The 26,310-nt window shown below is 40.6% G+C and overlaps 1 protein-coding gene across 5 annotated transcripts in view; it reads right to left on the reverse strand.

Annotated features, from left to right (window-relative positions):
• grid2 (glutamate receptor, ionotropic, delta 2) overlaps nucleotides 1-26,310 on the reverse strand; it is a 587,880-nt gene that overhangs the window by 242,779 nt on the left and 318,791 nt on the right. For all 5 annotated transcript variants that reach the window (XR_015776434.1, XM_088076650.1, XM_088076651.1 and 2 more), the window contains exon 3: nucleotides 10,923-11,210. Coding sequence is in view for 4 of the 5 variants with exons in the window: in XM_088076650.1 (XP_087932776.1) it covers nucleotides 10,923-11,210 (288 nt within the window). In the remaining variant the exon portion in view is untranslated. The remainder of the gene's footprint in view (nucleotides 1-10,922; nucleotides 11,211-26,310) is intronic.

Genomic DNA, 26,310 nt, shown 5'->3' on the forward strand with positions numbered 1-26,310 from the left:
CTTTTTTGCATATTAAGCAGCCCCACTTTCTTTGTCCTCTGTGCATTTTGTGTCGCTTTATATTATGTCCTCCCAATAAAAGGAGCTGTGTCACCTAACAGGTCTGTACCTGGCAGTTCAATGTAAATAGTGTTTCAAAATGCGATCAAAGTGGAAAACAAAATCTGTATTTTAAACATAAAATATGAGATGTTTAGCCTATTACCAACAACAGGATTGCTCAGCTTGTGTGCTTAAAATGAAATACTTTGAAATACAATTATTTTTTTTATTAAACCATAAGATAGGAAACAGGGTACATGACTACCACATGTCTCACCTATCAGAGAAAAATCCCAATATGTTTAAAATGTGAATTTTTATACAGTTTTCAATTAGTAAGTGTTAGTTAGCAATACATAAAGTCACTCTTATACCTGCCATATTCAGTATTTCTTCATCTCATGGAAGTCTGGGCATTTGAAAAAGAAAAACTTGAGAAGTATCCTCCCCCAAGCATCCTCCTGTTCTCTGCTTGATGTTTTTTTTTCTTTTCTTTTTTTTTTTTAAAGAGCCTCCCAAGAGATCAGATGCAAGCTGGGATTTTACCTACAATTAATCTTCTTGAAGTGAAACCTTGACATTTCCAATTTCATACAGATTATTTTTCATTAGTGTCTTCACACTTTAAAAGTCTATGTGTGATCCATTTAAGATCAAAATCAGATTTCACATTCATCTCTAACAATAGCATATTTTAAACTTGTCCAGTGCATGAGGCATTTCTGTATTCAGTGCCATTTCTTTCTCTCTTTTACCCTTTTCTTTCCTCATTAAATGTCTCTCCCGTATCTGCCCTGTCACATTCTTTTCTTTTCCACCTCAACAAAGGGGCAGATGCAACAAGGTGAGGTGACACTCTTCACTGGAACACCGGCAGGCACAGTACAGTTCACACTCCTCTTCTTTGTATGAACCCACAAGATCAGTGGTTGACATTTTCACACCTTTCACTGTGTGTTAGTAATAAAGAATAAAGGGGGGAAAAATGAGTTTTCTCATCTGTTCTCATCTGGCCCATTACTTAATAATGAGCAAATTGTTGGGGGGGTTAAAGATAAGAGGGAGGTATGATTTCAAGGTATGATTTTTTGTTTTAAAACTATTAACATGCCTCATTAGGCAGCACTATCCAAGGTGAAAGAGACATGTTTAATAACCACGGAAAGGGGTTACAGCTGGAGGGAATCCAACCTATACTTTCGGCACATGGCACAGACCCCGGACAGTGCATCATATGTGGACTGCATTATGACAAACAGGCCCTGGTATAAATGGCTTGAGGGGGCCACCAGTTTACCATATTGGTTTCATATTTCATTTATACATTTCTGCTAAAATATTTATAACTACATACCCCATAAGCATGCAGGTAATGGAAAACAGGCATGAAGGGCTAAGCTGACATTTTAAATCACTGCCAAATTGACAACCGCAGCCAATATTTGATCAATATACAAATATTCTCTGTGAGATGAATAGCCGTACCACAATCAGCATGTGTGCACATAACAGGAATTTGACTAACATTTTTTTTTCAAAGTTCTCACTGTACACACAAAGAAAACACACCCAGCTGAAAACAAGGACAACAATACAAAGTATTGCAAAGTAGGAAGGTGCTGTATAGAATGATGCATATAACAAGTTATTTATACAGTATATATGAGGTAGGAGGATACAACAGTTTATATAACAAGCTTGGGTAATGTTTGACAGGTATTCACATGTTTACAGCACGTATCTAATCCTATAAAAAGATGCCAGTAAAGTGGATGCTTTGTGTTGCAGGGTTATTCAACACATTTTCACTCCAACTTGTCAAAGAACGCTGCTTTGTCAGAAGACCTTCACATCTACATACAACGCACTCTGTCTCTGTGGCCTCCTGTTTTTGACTTTCCATGATGGCGTGTCAATTTCTGCTTGTTATACGCATTAGTTCTTTTCAAAATACACCATTTTTTCCCAGAAAAGGTACAGTTTCTGTCCATTACATGTATACAGACTTTTTCAGAATAGACTTAATAGACACCGTAGGCAAAACACTTTTTCATGTTTTTTTCCTTGTGCAACAAAAGCAGATGTTTAGATTTAGAAAAAAAAACATTATGTTTTGGCTTATCAATCACATGAGACGTGACCAGCCACCTCCCAGGCAAAGGTCAAGGTTTTTTTTTGTTGGACCCAACCACCGCCCCGCCCTTTAGAGACTTTTCATTACGGTAGATGCTGGCAGCAGTTTGTAACACTGCTGACAACTATGCTGGTGCAAATCATACCATCACAACAGGGTGCCTCTTTGCGTCTGTGTCTTATGCCCACATCACAGACAAAGCGGCAGCCTGTTGTTATTGTTGACAGAGACAACACCTGTGACTTTTTCCCTATTCATGACTGTCTGTTGTAGGCTATTCCTGTGCTGTTGGGTGGCTGGGCCAAACCACAGAGTGATGGATGTGCAGAGAACAGACCTGCTTATTACAGTGTAGAATTGTATAGGCAGCTCCTGAGGCAGGTTGAACTTTCTGAGCCAGAGCAGGAAGTATATCCTCTGCTGGACCTTTTTCCTGTTGGTGTTAATGTTGGATGTCCACTTAAGTTTTAACGGGACATGGCAGATGCCCAAAACCTGAAGGATTCCACAGCAGACAGTGTTGTTCAATATGTCTCACTCTCTCTCTCTCTCTTTTTGGTCCACTGTCATCACAGCCTTCAGCTCCAGGTTGTTCTGATCACACCAGACTTGTCACCATCCTGGATGAGGCTGATGATCAGCGTATCATCTGCAAATTTCAGGAGTGTAGCAGACAGGTCTCCTGAGGTGCGGTTGTTGGTATCGAGGGAGAAAAGCAGTGGGGAGAACACACACCCCAGGGGGGTGCCACTGCTTATGGTTCAGGTACTGGATGGGATTTTCTTATCTGCTGCCTCCGATCTTTCAGTAGGGTAGTGATCCACTGACAATTGGGGGCTGGGACAGTGATCGAGGTGAGTCTGGAACAAAGGATTTCTGGGATGATGGCTTTGAATGCCCAGATGAAGTCCACAAACAGGACCCTTGGGATAACTCTAATAGGTCGAGGTATTGCAGGTTGTATTGCAATCCCATGTTGCTTGCATCACCCACTGACCCGTTTGTGTGGTAGGCAAACTGCAGGGTGTCCAGCAGGGGTCCTGTGATGTACTTTAGGTGGGTCAGCACCATTTTTTCAAAGGATTTCGTGACCACAGAGGGCAACAGGCCTGAAGTCCCTTAATCCTGTGATGGAGGGTTTTTTTGGGAACCTGGATGATTTTGGAGTGTCTGAAACAGGAGGAGACTTCACAAAGCTCCAGTGATCTGTTGAAGATCTGTGTGAGAACGGAGGCCAGCTGGTCAGCACAGACTTTGAGACAGGAGGGTGATCCGCCACCTAGGCCAGGTGCCTTTCTTGTCCTCCGTCTTGTGTAACAGCTGACACACATCATCTTTACAGATCCTAAGTGCAGGCGGGGGGCCAGTGGGGAGGGGTGAGGGGAAGGCAGCAGGGGGTGGACTTGGTTGTGTGATGTCTGAGTCAGAGCGGGCGAGGGGTGTGATGATGGCTTATCAAACCTGCAGTGTAACTTATTCAGGATGTCGGCCAGTTGATGGGTCTCCACAGTGTGAGGGGATGATCTCCTGTCGCTGGTGATGTCCCGCAGGCTCCTCCACACTGGCACAGGGTTGTTGGCTGAAAACCTGTTTTTAAGCTTTTCAGAGTAGTTCCTCTTTGCAAATCTGATCTCTGCATCCCGTGCGTATGCATTTGGTTGCCTGATATCAGACAGAACTGTCAACTTGTTTCACTCCATTTTCGTCATTAATCTGAAATTGCATCCCCTGCAGCTGATTTCCGTGGGGGAGGGAGATTCGATTTTCTCTAACCAACCACAAGAGACCAGCATATCTTGAGTCATTCTAACGCTGATGTGTTGCCATGCCAACATACCTGTTTTGCCGGGCTTTTTAGAGTGAAGTGAAATAAAAGCAAACTATGAAGTCTGAAGATATATATCAAAGAGATATGTCCCTCTTCTCCCCCTCAAAGAAGCATGTGTGCGACACTCAACTCTTGTCTGTGCAGGAGAGAGATGTTTTTAAAGTCTGTGTGTTCAGTGCTTTTGTAGCTTCATCTGCATCTCTGTGGTCTGACGTTTGGTTTCTCTCCTTTATTGTTACTGTTTAATGTAGGTTAAGTTACTGCCTGAATTAATTAAAACTCAACATTTCCTCATTTTGAGGCCTCACAATAAAATCTTTTTTATATGAAAAAACGATCAAAGGCTTTTATTGCGAAGAATCTTAAGGAAATTGAACATGTTTACCACAGAATTAGTGGAACTTTGTTAGCAGCTTTTCTTCAATAACAACAAGTCTCCTAATGCGATAGGGAGGAAAGTAAAAGCAGAAACAGCCACAGTGAGATGTTAAATGAGCTGCAGGCAACAGGCTCTGACTGTACCTACAGTGCTGTGCGATGGAAAAACACTACCTGCATAATAACAGTCTTGGCTCAGGTCACTGGTTGCTGTGGACCTCTTGTAAACACTTGACAACAGCACGACAATGGCATTAGTCCCGTCCATGGTGCTGATTGGTTAATTATTAATCCCCCTGTGGTGCTTAATTGTTGTTTTTCATTTAAACTGAGAAACCACTATTTCATGTACTGATATTAGACCAGAATCAGTCGACTCAAACTCAGCTGAGTGGGCGGACTTAAAGGTCTGGACCGAGGCAATGCATTTAACTGGCTTGTGTCCAAATAGCCAATCCAGAGACACAGAACCGTTTCTGTGGAGACGCTTCTCACATAATTATATGCACAACTGCAACTTATAGTGAAAAGTTTACTTGCCTTTTATCATTTTCATGTGCTTTCACTTTTATCAAACAAAGCATACTAGGCCCAAATATCAGCACTTTTATTGTTCTCTCTTTATAAAGGAAAAGCCACCTAACAAGCATCCCACTTTTAAAACAGCTCTCTCGTTCGGCTATAACCTTTTACTATTGTGCCTCGAGCCCCCCTTGTCATTGGCTAAAAGCAAAACAAAACAAATCATCTTAATGTCAACACTGCTATTACCACTAAGTGGTACTTCCCACATTAGCTCAACAAGGCCAGTGGTGCCATGTTTTGACTGGATTATGGTCAAGGTCACTCAGCAGGTAACAGTAACTTGTCACTCACAGTTTAATATATATTAGGTTTTACAGTGTGAATAGAAGACACCTGAGGACAGACTGAAAAGAAAGGAAAGAAAGATGAGAGCAGGAGTACGAAAAAGAATGGCAGAAAAGAAAGGAAGACAGAGGGAGAGGGAGAGGGATAAACTTCGAGTGGTGGGAGCGAGAGATAATAGAGAGAAAACATGTGTTCTCAATGTCCGGAGCGCACCAGTAGAGCTGAAAATAGGGATTGGGACAGTTGCACCGTAGCTTCATTTGAGAGGACACACTCAACAGTCTGTTCTCTAAAGAACGCTCCTTGTACAGAGGCGAGGCCTTCTGGGAACATGGCTATCATCTTAAAAGGCCATCTCTGTCTCTCCCTCTCGCTCCACCTCGCTTTCTCGCTCTCTCTCTCTCTCTTTTAGCTCTTTTCTTTCTCCCTTCTCTCCTTGAGCAGGGGGTGAGGCCATTAGGGAACAATGGTGATATCTTTAAAGGGCCTTCTGTAGCTGAGAGAACAGCGCTGCCAAAACCCAGAGGATCCATGTGCTGAATCAGTGGTCACAGAGCGCAGGGGGGAGAAAGGGATTTAAGTGAACATGTGTGCGTTTGTGTGCATTTCTATGTGTGTGTGAATGGGATCTATTGTGTAGATATTTTGTGTGAACTATACCCCATTTGGGAACAAATTTTGGATTTAAACCAGTTGATTGAAGGCTGTGTAGCCAGGGGGAAACAGTGTTCCTACTCTCAGTCTTCTTGATAGGGTTAGATTGAGGTCAGAGTGAAAGTCTCTCCCCAGCAGGCATGGAAATATTTGTTGTTAATTTGTATGCAACTTAAAAAAGGTTAAATTTATATTTTGTGATGGAGGCTTTTACAGTTGTGCAGAACTTTAGTGCAGATGAAAAATAACCAGGAACCACATGTGATGATTCAGATACCAGTTTATGAGAAAGGTCTCACAGGTCGACAAAATCCTGCAGATAACTTTTGACAACTTGCAGTCAAGCAGATATGAGTTGTATAGATAGGCAAATATGTGCTAGCAATCTCTCTATGATTAAGGAGAGATGCAGTCAGATCCAGATTCAGCACAGCACCTCGTCCTGACTAAAAGACATGATGTCTTCATACAGATGAACATTTCCTACTGTATACTGTCGCCCATGAAAGGCTTTGGGGCCGTGCACATGCTGCGTCTTTTGCACACTCAATTCTATTGTGGTCTATTAAGACGTGCACAGGTGCACTCAAAAGCCCCACAGACGCTGTCGTGATGTGCACGCGTTCTGAACACCTATATGTCAGAGCACACTGACTGTGCCCTAAAATTAACATAATTCAACTGTGCAGTGCACTGCTGCACGTCGTGTGATGAGGAACAACAGATCACAGCTGGCTCTCTCCTTTCCTCTATATATATCAGTCTCTGATAACTACAGAGGAGGGGAAGTTGATCATTTTAATGCAGGGATAACCTGAACTTTACATCACTCCCACAGACGGCATTTAATGCCCAGTACACATGTAAGAAACACCTGGAAGAAGATCAGCTCTGCACTCAGGATTTATGGTAAGAGGGCTATGATACAGTGCTGGTTATTGTTACTTAGCAACCTCAGACGCAACCTGCCACTGCGCTCATGAAAGTTGTCACAGAGTAGACACAAGAGCAGCACCCAGTAGCCCGACTTTGCATTTTCCAGGCGGTTAAAGACACAACATATGTACAGCCCTTCGGCTCTCATCACATCATATGTCATGAATCAGTGTGACAAATGCTACTATTGCAGAGTACATTATACGGAAATCTATTTCACTGTTTCCAAGAGTTGCTCAGGGTTGACTTAACCGTGGTGTTTGCTAAAATGACTTTGCTATTCTGGCTATATGTTTACATCGACACTAATACTCCACCTTAATTCAGAATATGACAGGATTTTGAATTTGATGTGAGTCATGCAAACAGCATGTTCCATTTGGATATTTCACATTGGGCCTTTTTTCCAGTTGGAGCACTTTTCAGTTAAGATATGTGGGATATGCAGATAATATTCAAGCAATTGGAGAATTCTTTGGACGTGTATTCAGTGCATTCAGAATATGTATCAGTTGGGTTTTTTACTGCGTTGGATGATACTCAGCCCCTTGTCTGTTTATGGTCAGCTCTGGATGTTGTCATGGATACGTTGTACACAAACCAACTAGCCAACAGTCTGCCAGGCTGAGGTAAAATTGCAGTATCCAAATGAAAAGCCCAAATTTCTGGACAGGAGAATTCACCTGCTTTCAAAGTTTATGAAAGACTTGGATATCAGCAGGCTTTTGGATTTGTGCAAATTTTGCCACGTCGACCTTGACAAGACAGTGGTTGAAGGAAAGAGAGAGGGAGGCTTAGTTTGCATGGTTAGACATGAACACCACCTGAGGAAAACTTTGAAGATATCTCATTTTGATGCAAAGAAGCAAAATGGCACAAGAGGCTTCAGCTGTTTCACTTTTGCACATTTAGGCGTCATAAACAACATGTTAGGACCTGTTAAGTGGAATATGCATGGCTGCATGCAAACAGAAATATTAGTGGAATATTTATTTTCATTAGCCATGTCAACATTTTAGCAGGAATATTGTCTTTTTTGAAGTAACAGCAAAGACTGGGGTATTCTGTGCCTTTACACACTATCATTGACTTCAGCAGTGTGGGAATAGCGCATGCAGAAAGGCCACTATTCAGTATTAATTAAATATAAACTGCCTGAAAGAGCTCACTGGAACATACTTCCACAGCACATATTCAATACACCAATAAAATGCTTTAATGCCTTGGAAGATTGAGTTTCAGGCCTGTGGGATGCATTGCTAAACAATTTTGCTGGAGAGGTTCCGTTGGAGATCAATGTATACAACACATTAATTGTGTTAATTGACTACAATGAGTGAGATGGAGCCCCATTATGGCTATAAGGATTACATCAACATTAAATTACCTAATGCAGAACACTGTTACACTTTTCTCTGCGGGCTGAAACTTTTAGGTGTGTGAGACTTCAGTCCACCCACCAACTGAATGATGTCATAGCTGGTGTTTTCCATTAGCTAGCAAAATGTCTGCTCTGACATCACTCATTGGGGTGTGATCCAGAATGCAACATGCTTTTAGGTTTAAGCCCATTAGGAGCAGAGCACCAGGGGTGTACTCCACTGTATGAGTCAGAGTTAAATTAGCTTTACACATAAAAGTGCCAGAACAAGGTGGGTGAGAGAGGGACCTCATAGTGAAGAAACAGACGGTCAATCTAGAGTTATGAAGTGCAAACCAGATCAGTGCCGGCTGTTGGCAGTGTGATGGCATGAACTCACAGGGCATGTGCTTTTGTGACCCTACCTCAAAAAAAGAGCGACAGCTGTGCCACAACATATGATGATATTAACTAGTGGCAAAGCAATTGCAAAAGTCGGGCATACAATATGTAACACATGCACAAACATACCAGCACATTATGAATACATCTACACATGCACCGAATATAACATTTCTGTGGAAGGAAGCTAAGAGACTGTAGAAATAGAGTAGCACTTTATAAAATAGACATAGGATGTCTCTAGTCTAATGTTAGAGTTAATGGACTGGAAAGAGAGAGGGCGAAGAGACAGAGAGAGACGGAGAAACAGGCTAAAATGAGACATCATGCACACACGCGGCAGACTGATGTGTCAACATCTTAAAGTGGAGTACAGATGCACGTGTGTTTTTGTCTGTTTCTGTGTGTATTCAGTCCATGTCCATGTCTGCCTGTGTGTCTGTGTTCGTTTGGCAGAAAGACAGCAAGAGAGAAAGAGACAAAGAGAGAGAGAGCAGTGCTTTTTCTGACTTATCCATAAATCCATTAGCTCACTAATGTACTACCATGCTGGGAAACCATCGGTACTGTTACATTAGATAAATTCGAAATTCACGAAAACAGCCGTTTCATAGATATACCACTGCCCTACAGAAATAAAATGCAGTAACTTCATATTTGGTTGAGTTATGTCCACTGTTGTCTTAAATTTAGGCTTTTTCAGTTTTTTTTAAAAAATACCTTTTTTAACCAAATTTAAGACTGATTATAGTACAGATAATATTTTGTTGTTCAAGTGTTGCAAGGCAAATATAGAGGTAACTATATATGCTCCTCCATTGAAATGGTAAATTTAATGTAGGAATATAATTATCAGCCTGAATTAGGTTAATCTACATTTTGCCAAGAGGTAAAGCACGTATAAAACAAATAAATAAAGGATAAATAAATACCATTTGATAATGTTTGTGGCAATTAAGACTTCAAATTCTAAAATTAAATATTATTTAATGGTTTAAATGTATAAAGTTGAATTCAAGACATTTTGAGACTTTAAAGGACCTGCAGACACCCTGATAATAAGCTGTATGTGGCTTTCTGGCATCTGTTTTATTGCCGACCGTTTCCAGCTGGACAACATAAACAATCTAAACAGGTCTCTTCACATTTCCTGTTGGAATATTCTGCAGCGTATAGAGACAGACTAAGTCCTGCTCCCACCGAAACGGTAAACAAATCATCGCTCTCCACTGACTTTGTATTGTGTGAAGGTGCCTCTTTATCATTAACAACTGGTAGCAAACAACACACACACAAAAACCCTAAAAGCTGCCATAACTAAGTTTTTACTAGGTGCCAACCAAAAAACAAACAAGACATTAGCAGGAAAAACTGTGGGATCCTGACCCTCAATATGTTGACTTGCAGCAAGCATTAAGCTTATTTGGCCAGACAAACTGTAGAGGTTAAAGCTATCTAAGCTATGTAATGCCTGGTTATGATCTTTGTTAGTTTAAAGATGATCTTACCTTGTGATTCCATCAAATAGATGTAAATATCAAAGCATTTCAAAGCAGTCAGTGGGATCATTTTTTCCAAAAAAAGGTAAAGGACACTGACATAGACCGGCGGTACCAAGTTTGTCAAGCAAACTTTTCCTCTCTGGGAGACATAAGGTGCTGAAATAATCCTTTGACATTCTGATATCTTATGATTTTAGCTAGCTACAGGCATTTTGTTAGTGTTTAAGTCCTTGGTTGCATATTGTGGCACTGAGAGTTTCCCCCTCCTGTGGGCCTGGTTTTCAGAATATGACACATTGCTCTCTGTCTCTGCGTGAATGACATCAGCTGACAGAACATGGACACAAGCTGTTGCCTGGCAATGCATTTTCAATTAAAAGGCCAAGATAAAAATTAGCAGGAAAAAGAAATGTGTCATTTCTGTACATTTTCATCTTTTTCAAAATGTGGTTCCTATTAAACCGACCTTATACCAAGACAAACATAGACTCTGCTCTTTGACTGCGCAGTTATTGCATTCTGGCTTTGAACTGCTGCCCGGGCTACTGTTACAGTACTGCACTCTGGCATGGTAATCTGTGTGCGGAAGGACTCTTAACCTCACTAACTGCATTTTCTGATACATACATGTACGTTTGTATGTATATGCAGACACACACACACACACACACACACACACACACACACACACACACACAAACATACAGACAGAGAGAAAAGACAGATAGATCTCTCTAAAAACTAATATATAGGAAGTCTTAATGAATGCTGGTATTAATAATTGATTTGACTGCTTCCAAAATGTTATCTCCTTACCAAAATCAGAATCATAGAAGAGGATGAACTTCTGCCAGCTGTACTCAGACACCACTTGCATGATGACCTCATTGAGATAGACGGGTGGGCGGACCATTAGGGTGTAGTCATCTGTTCCAGGGATGCGACTGGTTGGTGGGCAGGAGGAGCGAGGTGTTCCCGCTGGGGAGCGCTGGATAAAGAGGTGGGGGATGTGCATGGCATCGGCCAGAGTCTGGAGGCTGCCCGCAGACATGCAGCCGATTGAACTAACCAGAGCCAGGATACCACGGTTCATCAGCTCACAGGCTGGACGGAGGCAAGGGAGAAAGAGGGAGAAGAGAGGAGGGAAAAACAAACAAAAAAGAACATGTTATTTTTCCAAGCATACAAAGGAAATTTAGCTTTGGTGAAAAGTGATAAAAATATCTGTTGCAACTGTGGGCGACACCAAGTCACAGCTTTGATCATGGTAATTATTTGTGGTAAGAGTGCACCAAGGCAAATAATTCTTATTCTACAGGTCACCACACTGCAGCACTGACTAAAGACATATTTTTAGCGAGCTGTTCCTGCTTGTTTCCACATGCATTGCAAAATTATTTCGAGTCATACACAGCCTGCTCTGTGGTAACTAAAAAAAGACAAAGCAAAGAGGAAACTGTAAAAAGAGTTGTGCATACATGGATAAGAGTATATTGCATTAAAGAAGAAACATATTGTAGGCTCCATGTAAAAACCCACTGTAACACAAAACATGACTTTTTTTCTGCATTACTCTGTGAATACAGGAGAGCCTCCAAGAGCCTGAAAACACTTTCATTTCAAGCTGTCAAAAAGACTACTGTGAGCCATCCTACAGTTTAAATAGATGGAGACATGGACATGATAAAAACACACATAAAGAAGAGGGGTTGATGTGTTACCTTCCTGTAAAACTCGAGTGCCTGTAAATACATGTACTCTGCTATCTTGACTGACACACAAGATTTATGTGATGTGGTGAAGGATGACTGCCTCGCCACAACTCTTGGTGCAGAGCATGCTTAGCTTTTTTTTGGCCACCTAATATTACTAAATCAGAGTCACCTTGTTTCCATGCACCATGTAACCCCTGCTTCCAATTTTCCACACTGACAAAAGCACCCATCTGCTGACGGCAAGCACAACTCTAGCTTTTGAATCAAAGTTAAGTCTTCAGTCTGGAGTGTAGCAGAGTATTGTCAACGTCCACATTATTGACTGACCTCCAGGCTACTTCATTAACAATAATACAATATAACGTAATGATTTGTAGAACACTATTAAAGTATGCTTCTGTAAAAACTGTATTCATAGTTAAAATATGCCCTTTAAGCTACAGAGAAGATCCACAGTCCCCCAGTTGTTTGTGCTCCACGGTCTAAATGCTCCTCAGCTCTGCTTAATTCACCTCCTTTTCCTCTATTCCACTTTTCGTCCTTCCTGGACCTCTAGTGCTGTCAAAAACACCTCTACCTCCTACCCTCTCAACCCACTCCCCTGCTATCTCCCCTGTTGTCCACACAGCCCCTCTGAGTGCTTACCTTTCAGCCCCAATCATTTCAAAGCTGCGGTCTTGCAGTGATTTTCATTTTTGTTGCCTTACAGCGCCACTGAATGCTGTACACTGTCCTCAATTTGGAGTCATCTGCCTCCTTCTTCCACCTCCTTTCCAACATCTCTCTTCAGCACCTTTTCTATTCCACCCACCAATCTTTTTCACCATCTTTACTCACCGGCCGTTTTCTCCCCCATCCATTGTTATCCCTCATGGCAACACAAACAGCACCCTACCCTCTTTCCTTCCCTCACCCCAGCCATCTTTCCATTCATCAACTCTTTATTACTCTTTTTTCTTTGCACACTTTTTTGCCTCCCTCCGTCTGCTCTCTCATTACTTTTACCCACATGGCCACTCACATTTTGCCCTTAAGTCCTTGTCCCCTTTCTCCGTCCCTCATCCATCTCATTTCATCCCTCACTTTTGTGCCCCTGCTGCTCCTCACAGTGTCCTTCACTACGTGTGCTAAGTACCCGACTTAGGTGTTTCTTTCACTTCTAGCTGACTAAAACAATGTCACAGAGTTGCTGGGTAAAACAAAAAGTAGTGGGGAAAAAAGTTCAAAGACAGTACAGCGAACACACAGATACACACACAAACGATGCAATGGCACTGTACAATGGCATGAAAGCACAATCTAAACCACACACACAGTCAGCCTGTATAATGCCACATGCACTAATCTGTCGACACTGCAAAAATAAAGCCAGAGAAAGAAAAAGAAATAAAAGTTTCCAAGAAAGAAAAGCTTGAGGAGACAGATTTATAGTGCTGAGAAAAGCAGAATAAAATATTGTATGTGCGCACGCATGTGTGTGTAAGAGAGAAAGAAAACATAAAAGCCATACGATATGACATTGTCTTCTGTGTCAACTGCTTTGCATGAAAATAGCCCAATGAGCTGGATTTCAAAGCGGTTTGTGAGAATGAATTCTCAGTTTGTGATAAACCAAAGCATGTGTGTGTGTTTGTGCATTAATGATGCACAGCAAGGTGTCTGCTTAATTGCTTTTGTTGTTAAATTGCATAGTTTAAGCATAACTGATTTAATTTGGATACATTACGTTAAAGGATGTCACCCTAACACTAAATTCATTTGTCTGTTTAAAACACTTTAATTGTCTTGAACAGACAGTCTGTAAACCAAAAAGCTTAATGCATAAGATTAAAGACATTCTGGAGCTGATCCACTCAAAAAGCCATAGTTTATGAGGTAAATTTGTTACAGTTGTCACTCAAGTGCTAAGCAGTTCTGTGACATAAATCTAATTTGCAGGCAATCACTATAAATAGATGAACACAAAACCCAATTAATTTTCAAAACATTGTTAGGAACTATTTTTCCTTTTTAGCAATAGCTAAAGGGTTATTTCAGGCAACTGTTTCCTCATGCATTGATGTAGATGATTAATGAGTGGAAGCTAAAGCAGTTTCAATCTCACTGCCCATTGTTCAAGTCCACATTTTGAGGAATTAATTAAAGTGTAACAATATATGATTAAACTTCACTAAGTCTCAGCATACTGCTTAGTCATGGTCATTATTCTTCAAAACCAATGAGCCCAGGATTCATCTTCTATCTACTATCATCTTCATGTCTGAGCATAAGTATGCCTGTGGGTGTGTGTGTGTGTGTGGGGGAAGGTGCACCTGTGGATCTATTTATGCGTACATTAAGTGTGAATAAATTCAGTGTCTGTGTATGTGAGGCTGCAATTCTCTGAATATTTGATCAGAATAAGCCTTTCATGTATCAGAAGCTACATTATACAGATTCCACATCCCTATTATAGCAGTCATGCTAACTAGCGCTCTAGTCTAGCTATAGCGCATTAGCTTAGCATCATCAAGGCTTTGGCTAATGGAAGGGTTTGCTAATCCTCTACTTATTAGGGCACTTTGGAGAATTAGTGCCCTCATCCCTTCTACATCACACATTCTTAAGTCTGCAGGGGGCTTCTAAGCACTAGGCTCATTAATGCTCTTTGCTAATGACTTAAAGGGCCCGTTGCGTTAACCCAGCCTGATGTTACATCACTCTGAAGTCGGCAACAGTTAAAGGAGAGTGGAAGAGTTAGAGGTGCTGGTGCAGCAAAATATGCCTGTAGCCACTTTGAAGATTTTGACAATAGAAAAACACACTTTGCTTACATTATGAAAGGTTTAAAAGTATATACATGTTTGAAGAATAGTTCAGTGTTAAGCTGTGCAGATGGATATTGTTTCCTTATACCCTGCCGACACTTTCAAGAACAACTGCTGTGCACAATGACTGCAGATGGAGCACAAAAACAGATTTGGGCTACAGAAGGAGAGGTGTGTAGGAGGTGTGCAAACAAATACAAAATGTTGCCATTTGGAGTTTTTCACCTATCATCCTGAACCATAACCGCCTACTAAACAACACTCACACACCACAACCAGCATCATCATCGCCAGCCCACACACTCACACACTCACACATCTAAACCCCTGCTGTACACGAGCCGTGCACTGACTCACGATAAATCATTCTGGGATCAATCTCGCTAAAGCAGGTAAGACGTGTCAAGCAGTCATGCAGAGGTATTTATTTGGGGGGATATACTTGTCAGTCACACAAACACACATGCATGCTTCAAAGAGTTCAAGCTGTCACACAGGGATTACTGTAGGACTCATCTATTTTGTTAATTTATCTGCTCCGTGTTTATTTTTTATATTTATTTGCTGCCTCTGATGTCTGTATGGTAATCCATCTCTCTGTCTTTGTAGATGACTTCTGTTTTTAAATGAAATGCTTCGTTGATCCCGCAAGACCCAAACTACTTCTAAAATTATACACATCAATTGCTTCTCATGATTTTTCAGATATCTAAAGAATATCAAGGCGCCAACTCCTCTTGGTTTTGTTTACATTTACTGACACTGTTGATGCATGTTCTGTATGTCAGTGTGCATTGTTCACGTGTTGTCCGCAACAGAGCATGTTATTGAGCTCTCTCTCCAGCTTGTCGGTCTGTCAGAAGAAATGGACTGCGAGCACTTCACCCGCACCCAGGTGTGACCGATTCCTCTCTCTATCTGTGTCTCTCCGAGCGGCTCCTTTCCAACCACACACCCGCACACACCGCACACGCACTTCATCACACTGATACCCAGTCCTCCAATTTTTGTGGCCCAGTGACCGAGGATAGAAAGCAGAGGGAAGAGAAAGAGGTAGGAAGCAGGGAAATCGATACTTGAAGAAAACCAATAAAAGAGTGTCCGGATGTCTGTAGCTGTGGACCATATTTTAAGTAAGTTGGACATCATAAGAGACGTAGGTGACCCTGGTTTTTAAATGGAATAAAACACATTATAATGTACATAATGAGTAATTTAATTTCCCTTTAACTTACAGTGCAGTGACAGCCAAAAAGAATGAATCAGTTATTCGACACTAAAATTGAGCACATATTGACATACATGCAAAAAAAAAAATAAATAAATAAAAAAAAAGTTTATCAGTGCTGGTAGAGTCACATTGTAAAACTTTTTGGGACTTGCCATAAGTAGCTGCCTGCCTCATTAAAACTATGTTTTTTAAAAAATGGTCAGGACAAACATGAGGAATAATTATGTATCTGTAAAAGCAGTTTAATTCTTGTGACAAGTAATTAAAACTGTGTATTTCACTTTGCAAAAACAAAAAAAGATTTTTTTAAAAATGGTGCTACACAAATACAAAACTGGGGTTTCTGTAGTACTTTGTATGAAATGTTTTGGATTTTTTTTTGTTTCAGTTTTTTTTTTGTCTTTCTGATGTTAACTGTTTTGGTTTTCTAATCATGGTAATATGCTGAGTAAAAAAGGTAGATTTAATAAGCTTCAGCTTCAGCTGACATCTTTACAGTCTATATTTTTTGTTTTTCTTTTTTTTCCCCTTTTAACTTAATGCCTTGATGTTATATATTCTTTATTGTGTACGTTTCTGTTTGAAAATTGTCAACAAGGACCAGAAAACACACTGACTAAAACAACACTACAACACTAACTAACCTGTGCAAAGTATTTATTCTTAATGAGGGGAAAAAACGAAACCAAATCTAAAGTGTTCACTATGACAATAGGGGAAGCTAATGTAGCTGCAACGAAGGACAACAAATATTGGAAATTACAAGTTCAAAAGACTAAAGTGCACAGCATTTCATGAATATCTGAATGGAGTATTAGGAGATTCTAACACTGAAACTTCTGATTATTTAAAACGCTAATTGGAGACCAAATGACAGGCAGGTTTTAGTGAGACTAGATCGATTGAAATCCAACCTATCCACCGATCGATAAAACTAACATTAAACTCCAGCTAAGCTAAGGGTGGAAATCGCCATCATGGTTTACATAATTTTCATATTTACAATATGGATTTGATTTTTGATTAATTCCACTTTTTAAAAATAACATTAGAAACCTCAAGGACTGTAAAAACAAGATTTGAGATGCTGATTGTCCCATGAATTAAATACCTGACAGAAGAAATTAATTCAGCAATCTAATACTGCCATAAAGCAAGCCTTCTTGCTGATTTGCAACACAGCTGACAACAATCTAAAACAACCAGAGATATCAAAGCGAAAAGCTGCCACAGTATAAATGATTGACACATCTACGATGCCTTATACTTTATACATGCCTGGGTCCAGACCTTTGAATGCACCCACTCCACTGAGCTGGATGATTCATCATGACATGAAAAAGCCGTTCCTCGGTTGTCAATCCATCAGTTCAATTTGCACTATGAGCAGGACTGAGGCTGTTGCCCAGATGTTGTCAAGTGGTTCAGGAACCAATACCAAAGAGCAACTGTTGCAACTGCTATAGACAAGATAGATGCTGCCACTGATGCTGTTCAAAATCTGCACGTCTTCTCAAGATCACCTGACATCGTAGTTTATTTTGCAACATAGCAAAACCAGTATGATGGGTACTCGTCAGCTTTTGGGCTTCCACATATATGTAATGCAAATTTTAACAGAATTTTCTGAAAATTGGTAAAAGAAAATGGAAATATACATGGTTCATCAAGATAAGCAGTAGGGGGATTCTAATTCTCTGGCCAGTCAAACCTCAAACAAAGGAAAACAATGGATGCAGAATAACAGCAAGCAATGGAAATAGAGAGTTTTGAAGAGCTGACATTACAGCTCTGAGAGCTTGCAGTGGCCTATGCAATGATGGTACACCATGACTGTACGTTGATAGACCAACTTTTCTACCTCCAAGTGTACTAACTTTTTGAAATTTCGGGTGTTTCCACCCAGGATTTTTTAATGCACAAACTGAAAATGCGCATAAAAAGAGGTTGATGGAAATAAACCTAGAGTTGACTTAAAATGGCATGACATTCAGGTAGATATGTAGGTCTCTCTGATTGGTTATGAAAAATAAAATTCCCCTCCCCCTCAGAAATCAGTTAGTGTGGACATAGTGTCAGACTAAATATAGAAACACAGTTTTACAGTTCTGTTTACAGTTCTGTCTGATATCAGACAATGTTCATACTGTATTGTCATTCAAAGGAAAGAAAATGAATAGCAAAGGGGTATTTTCTATTTGTATGAGCTACTTTTTTTCAGGTTATGGCTTAGCTGACAGGACCAGGGACAGCTCAATTTGTTTTCACCATGGGCAAACTGTTCCATTATGGGAAGCAATAAGCTGAATGAAAAGACATTGAGTATCTGCTGGCTGTAAGAGGAGTATGTAATCACAATCAAGTGTTTAGTTTAATCAGAAATTCACTGACAGAGAGAAAAAAGGAAGTTGTAGCCAGCCTTTAAAGCACTGCCCTGGCCAAGAGTGTATCTCCATGTCTAGAACTGTGTGTGTGCGTGTGTTTTTGTGTGGATGACCTACTTGTGTCTGTGTATTGTTTCTTGTATTGTTCCAGATATGCAGCTCCAAACTGCTGCCATGCATTGTGCCATACACGGCTAAGCACTGAGTGGCAGAGAGAGATGCTTACTCACACCGCTGGCGGGCTGAAAATATGCTCCGCTCTGTGTCCGCCTCTGTGTGTGTCTGTGGGACCGTTGGTTTGCTGATATACACTCCTTGAGGGAATTAGCACTTGAATTAATGTGGTCGGGGAGGTAGAATGAGCAAAAGATAACATGCCCTTTACGACTTTGTTTCTGTTGAAATGTATCACTGTAAGTTCTCTGACTCTTGGCACTTCCTTTCGGTGAAAATACCAGACCAATGATTTCTCACAAACACAATCTGTTCTTATTCCTGCCCCCGGTACGCCTCCCCACCCTCTACCCTGTTCCTATTAACATTTAATGGACCCCCTTTGGTCCCTTCATCTTGTCACATTTAACATCATCTATTCCTGGCTAGCTCCAGTCTTTGTGCCCCGCAGATGTATACATCCTCTCTTTCATCCAGCCTCTTTTTTGTCTTCTCTGTAACTCCATCTGCGCCTCCTCTCTTCATTCCCTTCAACTGTCCCTCAAATCAGCACCCTTTACCACTATATTTATCCAGTTACGGCGCTCACTGTTATCACACTCACCAGATGAATGCCCCTTTCTCCCCTTTTCAATCCCCATCTCTTTACCCCGTCTGTCTTTCTTGTAAACCTCCTTTCCTCTTTTCGTTTATTCCTAAATAACCTCTTCTTTTACCATGCTAATCTCTCTACCTCTTCTTCCTTTGTGTTCCCTCTCTCCGCCACTCACTTCTGCTAATCAACACGAGTCAACAGTATAATTTCACTGTTTTTAAGCTCCAAGTGTTGCACGACGGATAAATGCCTCCTCTTCACACCTTTTCTCCTGTCTCGTCTCCACTAGCTGATCTCCTCTTCCTTCACCTTTTGCCACCAATCCAAACTCAACTAAATCCTTTACTGCTTTATCTGAGATTAGTGCATGTACGGTAGATCATTGTGGCCTAGTCCATTTTTCTCCTTTCTTCCATCCAAGCATTCATCTATTCATCAACTCAATTGTTTGTAAAATCCAATTAAAGTGAACCATGTGCACTTTTACCTCTAATCTCTCTTTTTATATTCTGCACTTCCGTTTTCATCAGGACAACCTCCTTCCCTTATCTTTTACTTTAAAACCACATTAACCAGCTGAGCAGTAATCCACAACCATGAGCTCCTTTGGCACAGCCTGTTCAAGGCAGTAATACTGCGCTGTTATGCTGCGCTGTTATGCTGCCTTGCCATTCTGTATATATATTAAAATCGCAGAATGGGGGGACATCGTTGCCTTTGCACAGAAGACAAGATCACAGATATAAAGGAGAAGGTTGATTGTTATTGCCATGTCATGCTATTGTTATTGTGTAGAACTTGCTGTCAATATGCATGTTATACGTCACACTGGAGGCCAACACTGTTGTGTTAACATCACACCTATCACACCTGTTTTTTCCTTGATGCCAGCATGCTGTCTAAAATACGAATCTGGTGTAGTATAAAGCTGCCGTTGTTTGATTCAGAATAAAAAACCAGAGGAGGTGTAAAAAAGAGACTTAATTGGGGCCCAGTAGCATGATCTCTGTGTAAAAAAGGAATATGAACTATACAGCATGTATATTTCACAGCAGGAGCAAGAAGGTCTAAGATGTAAGAAGAACATCAGGTACTAAAACTTAAATATCAACACACATTTCTGTGATCTAATGTGAAGAAAACCTATGGTGTAGAACGAGTATTTCATCAAAGTGCTCGTTTCAATGCAAGGACTGCTGTATGTGCAAAACCTCTTTTCCATTTAATCTATTTCTCTTATCACTTTTCCTTTGCTCTTTGTTTCCCTCCATACCCAAAGTATCAGTTCCACATTTAAGGTGTTTTCAGACCATGTCTAAGATCATTTCCAGTCCAGTGTGCCATTTTTATGCCATTTGTCTTTCACACCAAGTCTGGTGTGAATTCATAATGAAAAGGAGGAAAAAAGAAAAAGTGAAAAGTCTGAAGATCTCCTGCTGTGCTCCATGAAATGGGAGAACTTTATAGCTTTCATGTAATTGTAGTCGTTACTCTCTCCTGCCTCCTGCCCACCATCAGCATCATATAGGCCTCTTTTTCTCCTGATGATCGTAACATACTGTGCACACCCACCGTCCATATTCTCCAGGTTGTCAGCAGTTTTCTGCCACGTGTTGCCTCTCGGTTTCCTGCTACCCTCCTTGCATTGCCACTCGACATTAGCAGCAGCTCATGTTGGCAGCAGCTTTGAAATGCAGAAAGATTTTTTTTTTCATAGGTCACACAGAGTTTTATCGAACACAAAAAAGTAAGGGAGCAAAATAAAGTGCACTCGGATCAGACTTGGTGTGAAAGCCTTGTATCACTCAGTGCAACAGTTCATCCTGTTTCTCATTTCTTGTGTCCTTGTTTCCTTTGGCTATTCTTCCCTCCATCCACCCTCCATCCATTCAGAGCGACCTGACGCTGTATATATCTTTGTGTCCGAGGTCTATCCGCTGTAAAGTCGAGGAGATGAACGTGCCCCCTGGGAAAATCCACAACTCTTTTGTTTACAGCCCTGGGGCTTTTACTGCTATTACTTCAACCGGACAGATCTACACCCTTTGCTTTCTCTCCTCCCACACGCATCTACACTGGTACTACTTTTTTAAATTTCTTTTAGTGGGATTTCTGCCCTTATAACAGATTCAAATGTCAACAAATGGACGCCATTTTCCAAAAAAAAGAGACACCAACACACAGTATGTTATTCTGCGTGTTTATACAAATTGACTATAGCCTAGCCCCATTCTCTCTCTCTCTCTCTCTGTCTGTGTGTCTATTTCATATTCTCATTGTCAGCTGGGGTAATGACCCATTTGTCAATGCTTTAATCTTATTAAGAAAATGGATTGGTTGTTGTTCACTGCTAATGACTCGGTGTGTCTCTGTTTTCATTGCCTGTGTACACGGCAGATGTCATATTTTCCCACTTCATGTCTCAATCCTTGATTGCACACAGGTGTTTGTGTGCATGCGTTTCTGTTTTTCAATGTGCTTCCATGCCTGTGCATCAACGCCATCATCAGAAAGTGAGATACTGACAATCATTAGAGAGAGATACTATGTGACAGTCAGCTGATTTACAAAAAAATGAGTGAAATGTAACAGGTTCTCAGCTGCTGACACTTCCCACACAGACTGGCTGGCTGATTGTCCTCCATCGTGAAATTGGGGAAGTGATGATGGATAATCACTGCACTATTCATCTCTCCATCACACATAATATCTGATCAGATTTTGACAAAACGTTCGGGGGCGGCGCACCTCAATCACTCCAATCTGTCACTGTAAACACTGCAGCGAGTGGCCTGACGTGATGGGCTGGGACATGTGTGTTTATTTCCAACTGACTGACCCAATGAAGGACTGTATTATTAATGGGGAACAACATGTACTGGCATCCCATACATAATTTGTATTAACGCAGAAAACTGCTGGTTTTAATACCACCCTTTAGTGTCACATATTACACATTGTATTTAAGAGTGTTTAAACCACTTACTGGTAAAAGATAGTCCTACTGCTATAGTGTATTTTCCTGCATCTCAGAAAACACCATGGTGAGTGATTAAACGACTTAATAAGCTGCAGCTGTATACAGAGATTTGGGAGAAAAGGAAGGATTTAGTAAAAAATGGCAAGGAATAAAATGAGTAAAAGAAGACTTTTTTTGGTCCATAGAGAGTAAGCTGGGGATGTGCATTTCAGAGGGAAAGCAGAAATGAAGACTGGAAAGAGGGGACAGAGAGATTTTTTAATCGATGTTTTGCGGTAAAGAGCTCTGGAAAATGAAGGAAGGGTAAAAGCCTGTGGAGACAAACGCAGACAAATGCAAATCAGCGGGCAGGACAGGGAGAGGGTGAAGGCAATGAAAGGAGGGAGGGAACGAGAGATGGATGAATTATGGAGAGACTGTGGGGAACTCCATAATTATACATGACTCTATCAGAGTTACTTGGATGAGAGAGAAAGTGCCTCGCTGACAAAGGTGCGAACAGAGTGAGAAACAATAGAGAGCAGTCGACGTGCATGTAACGGAAGGTTAGAGCCATTAACCAAAATTGACTGAATAATTTAAGCAGAAAAACTAATTGCATTGTGAAGGAGGAGGAAGAGATCACAGTTTAATTCATCTAAAAAAGAAAAACAACATGTTGTATATTTCACGCCTATATAGGAAATTTGATATTTTGTTTGCCTATTACAGCAGTTTTAATTGCTTTCCACAGAATCCACCTTCAAGGCTAATTACTTTGGACTAATGCACATATGATATAAGAATGGAAAAATATTGTGCTTCATTATCCAGAACCCTCATATGGATAAATGAACTCCTCATGTACATGAATATGTACATGTTTGCACACATATCTGCTCATCAGGTACTCTACCCTTTAGACAGGTTGCTGCAGTATGTTCATATATGTACGTAAATTGTCATTTTTTAACTGAAAAAGAGGCAACCTGCCATTTATTTGCAATGAGGTGCGTTAGTCGGGATATAATCTACACACACATGCACAGGCAGGGCTAATATATGCATCCAGCTGCCCATAGCTGCTCGTATCAAATTCAAAATCCTGGTGCTGGCGCCCAAGACTGTGAAGGGATCTGTAGCCCCTTCCCTCCAGGCAGCGATCCAGCAGCACATGCCAGCCAGTGTCTTGTGTTCTGCCACTACAGACCTCTTTGCTCTCTTTTCCTTGTGCCGGTGCTGGTCAGCGCTCCACACGGTATCAACTATTCTCTCTCCTGGCTGTCTAATGGTGCAATGACCTTCCAAACTCATTCGAAACAGCATCCAGATGCCATCTTCCCCAACAAGGTGAAAACAGTTTTCAGGAGTGTCTTGTAACACCCTTATCCAAATGTTTCCGCTGTCATTATTCCACAGAAAAAAAGGAAACATTTTCCTCTATTCTGTGGCCTTTCCCGGGATTTCAATCTTAAATGATTGTCTTATGGTCACATAAAAAAGGCACAATATCTCTGACCTTTCCTGTCCTATAAATTTAATCTTAATATAATGTTACATTTACAAAGAGAGTGTTCGACGGCGTCAGCTAAATGCATGAATGCTAATGTAAATGTGGCCTTTCCACATATCAGCTACATTAACCTCCAACTAGCCTCAGTTCTAATCAGAAAATGCTGTTGTTTACTGAGATGTATCTTACAGATGGTGAAATAGTAACAGAAGAGGCAGGTCAGTTATCTTCACCTCCAGCTTACAGCAAATATTAGCAACTGTCCATGTCAGTGCAATCCTGGGAGAGGAATTTTAAGTTTGTGAATGTCAGAATTGCCTAGGGGTTTTTAACAGCGAAAGTAAATATGAGTAACCATTTGAGTCTGCATTCAATCAGTCTATAAACATCTAGGTTATGTAGAACGTTTTTGCCTTTAACACATACTTTCACAGTAAATATATGCAGTCTTGTGTTTAAGAAGGAGCCCAGAAATAAAAAAGGAGGGTTTTTTCTGCCTTTTAAATGCAAATGATGAAACACATTAAGATCCTTTGTTAATTATGTAAGGGAGAATGCTTGACGAGGCGTACATTAACAGTTCTAATGGGTGACGTGGAGGCGTGAACCATCTGACGAGCAGCGGAGCCTCTGCGAAGGCCATTAAAATCCAATAATTTACACCTTGTCAGGCATTATCCCATTTATACCATGGTTACCTACCAAAGAAATGAAAAGTAAGAATATCGATTAATGTTTTCATGCTTTTTGCATGAAAATATTAACATCTTTAAGTCTTTCACAAGCCATAACTCTGTTTCCCTGATAACATTTCAGGGTTCCAGTTATACCTGGAACAGTCAGTACTGCTCAGTAAGGTTCTTATGCTTTGCAAACATTATTCATAAATAGGTTGAACCTTACGTACGCCCTAGCAACAGGAGATTTTCCTAGTCTGCCCCGCTCATAGAACCCTTTGGCTCAGCTATTAGCCATAAAGCTAACATTAAGCTAGCAAGATTTTAAGTCACATAACGTACAGTTGACAAACAGTAAATGTAATTTGACAGTAAGTTTGGCAACAAGAATCACTAGCTAACCAGCTATGTCGTTGTCCCTGAATCAATATCGAGATTTACACAAACAAATGGTACGCCATGTGTAACATCACTATCAGCCGCAGCCTGAAGTAGTGAGTTGAATAGAAAATGGGATGCGAAATGACTGCTTAAGTTCAAAAAGGCAGTGTCGTACCAGCCACGTGTTGCAGTCTCCATCCTTTGGCGTTCAGAGGATGAGGTGCTGAGGGACGACTCAGTGTTGTAAATAAATTGTCAATAGAGGCTTTGACTATGTCCCTTATTCATATTGGATACATGATGGGAAATAGACAGTTTCAGTGGAACTACTAAGTAGGTGTCCATTAACAGCCTGCAGCAAACCAGAATCAAGTATTCATCCAGACTATGGTATAAATATTTCTATAAAATAAAAGTGAGCATTACCTTCCTACAATTGAGATTTTTCATCCACTAGTGGATGACCCTAAGGTAAAGAATTGTCCCAATAACAATAAGTGCAACAGTGATGTGCTGTTCTTTGGTTTTGAGTGAGTTTCGAGATGTGGGTGGATGACAAATAAAACTCACAATAAAACTTGGCCATCCCAAAGCTGTGAAGTGGCCCTTCTCTCAAACAAAATACAAATCACCTCTAACATTGTTGTTCCAACTCCTGCAGTGAAATGAAAATGTTAAATTCTCAAACAAATCAGCCTTTCACTGCACTCACAGTTTGGGGACACATTACAAACACATTTAGACTTCATGTGGCTTTGAAGAACTTTGTACTATGTGAAAATGAATATTCCACCTGACAGTTTCAAACAGTGGTATACCGACTGAAAAACAGATTTCTGAAGCACATTTTTCCCCTTTGTACCTGTGTGTATGTTTGTTAGTGTGCACAGGTGCATCCATGTGGGAGAGAGCACAGCAGGGTCATGGTACTTGTTGCATCTCTAGAGCCTCGTATACCAACGCTATCAAAATGAACAACTAAACATAAGTGAGTGGGTAGCAAGTAGGTAAAAGTCGCCATTATCAGCAAACACAGCCTGTTAGCTTGATGGAAAAAGATTATGCAAAGTAGCATAATAACACATAATTAAATTATTGCCTTCATAGAAATTAAATGCAATAATAAATTAATTGCTAACAAATAGTTGCTAATCTAAACTCTATGATGTAAGCACGGCAGTCAACAGTTTTGACACTAACACATTTCAAATTAATTCCTGCCAAATCTAAAGGGATACTTTAGATACTCAAAACCAAAGAACTGCCAATTTTCAACCAGCTTTGTATCATAACAATGTAGGCAGTATACGTAAATGAACTGTGGTAAACCTCCTTGTATATTACCAGTGCCCATTTCTCTCTGCTCATCTCCCGGTTTTTTGTAGCTCTAGTACTGTTGCTCAAACTACAGATTGTACTTCCACTAGACACTAAACCAAGATTCTGTGACCATATTGCCTGTTTCTTGCCCTAAAAATGTCCTCAGAAACATATTTTAGTGCACTGTTTGGCTTTAATTATAGAATGTGTGAACTAGAAGCGGGCACCATACTGTTTCCTATACTGTAGAAACTGAGGCAGAAAAAAAAAAGATCAAACAGTAAACGATGCAGTGCTAATCAAAAATAAACCAAGATTGTGTCGCTATATTGCCTATTTCCCACCGAAAATGCTTTCAGAAACACATTTTAGCTTACCATTTAACTGTCATTTAAGATTGTGTCTTAGCAACTAGCCACCATGTTGTTTTCCATTATGTCCCCCACCA

This window comes from Plectropomus leopardus, chromosome 4 (assembly GCF_026936395.1).
Source record: "Plectropomus leopardus strain MGB_pleo_1.0 chromosome 4, ASM2693639v1, whole genome shotgun sequence".
Lineage (NCBI taxonomy): Eukaryota > Metazoa > Chordata > Actinopteri > Perciformes > Serranidae > Plectropomus > Plectropomus leopardus.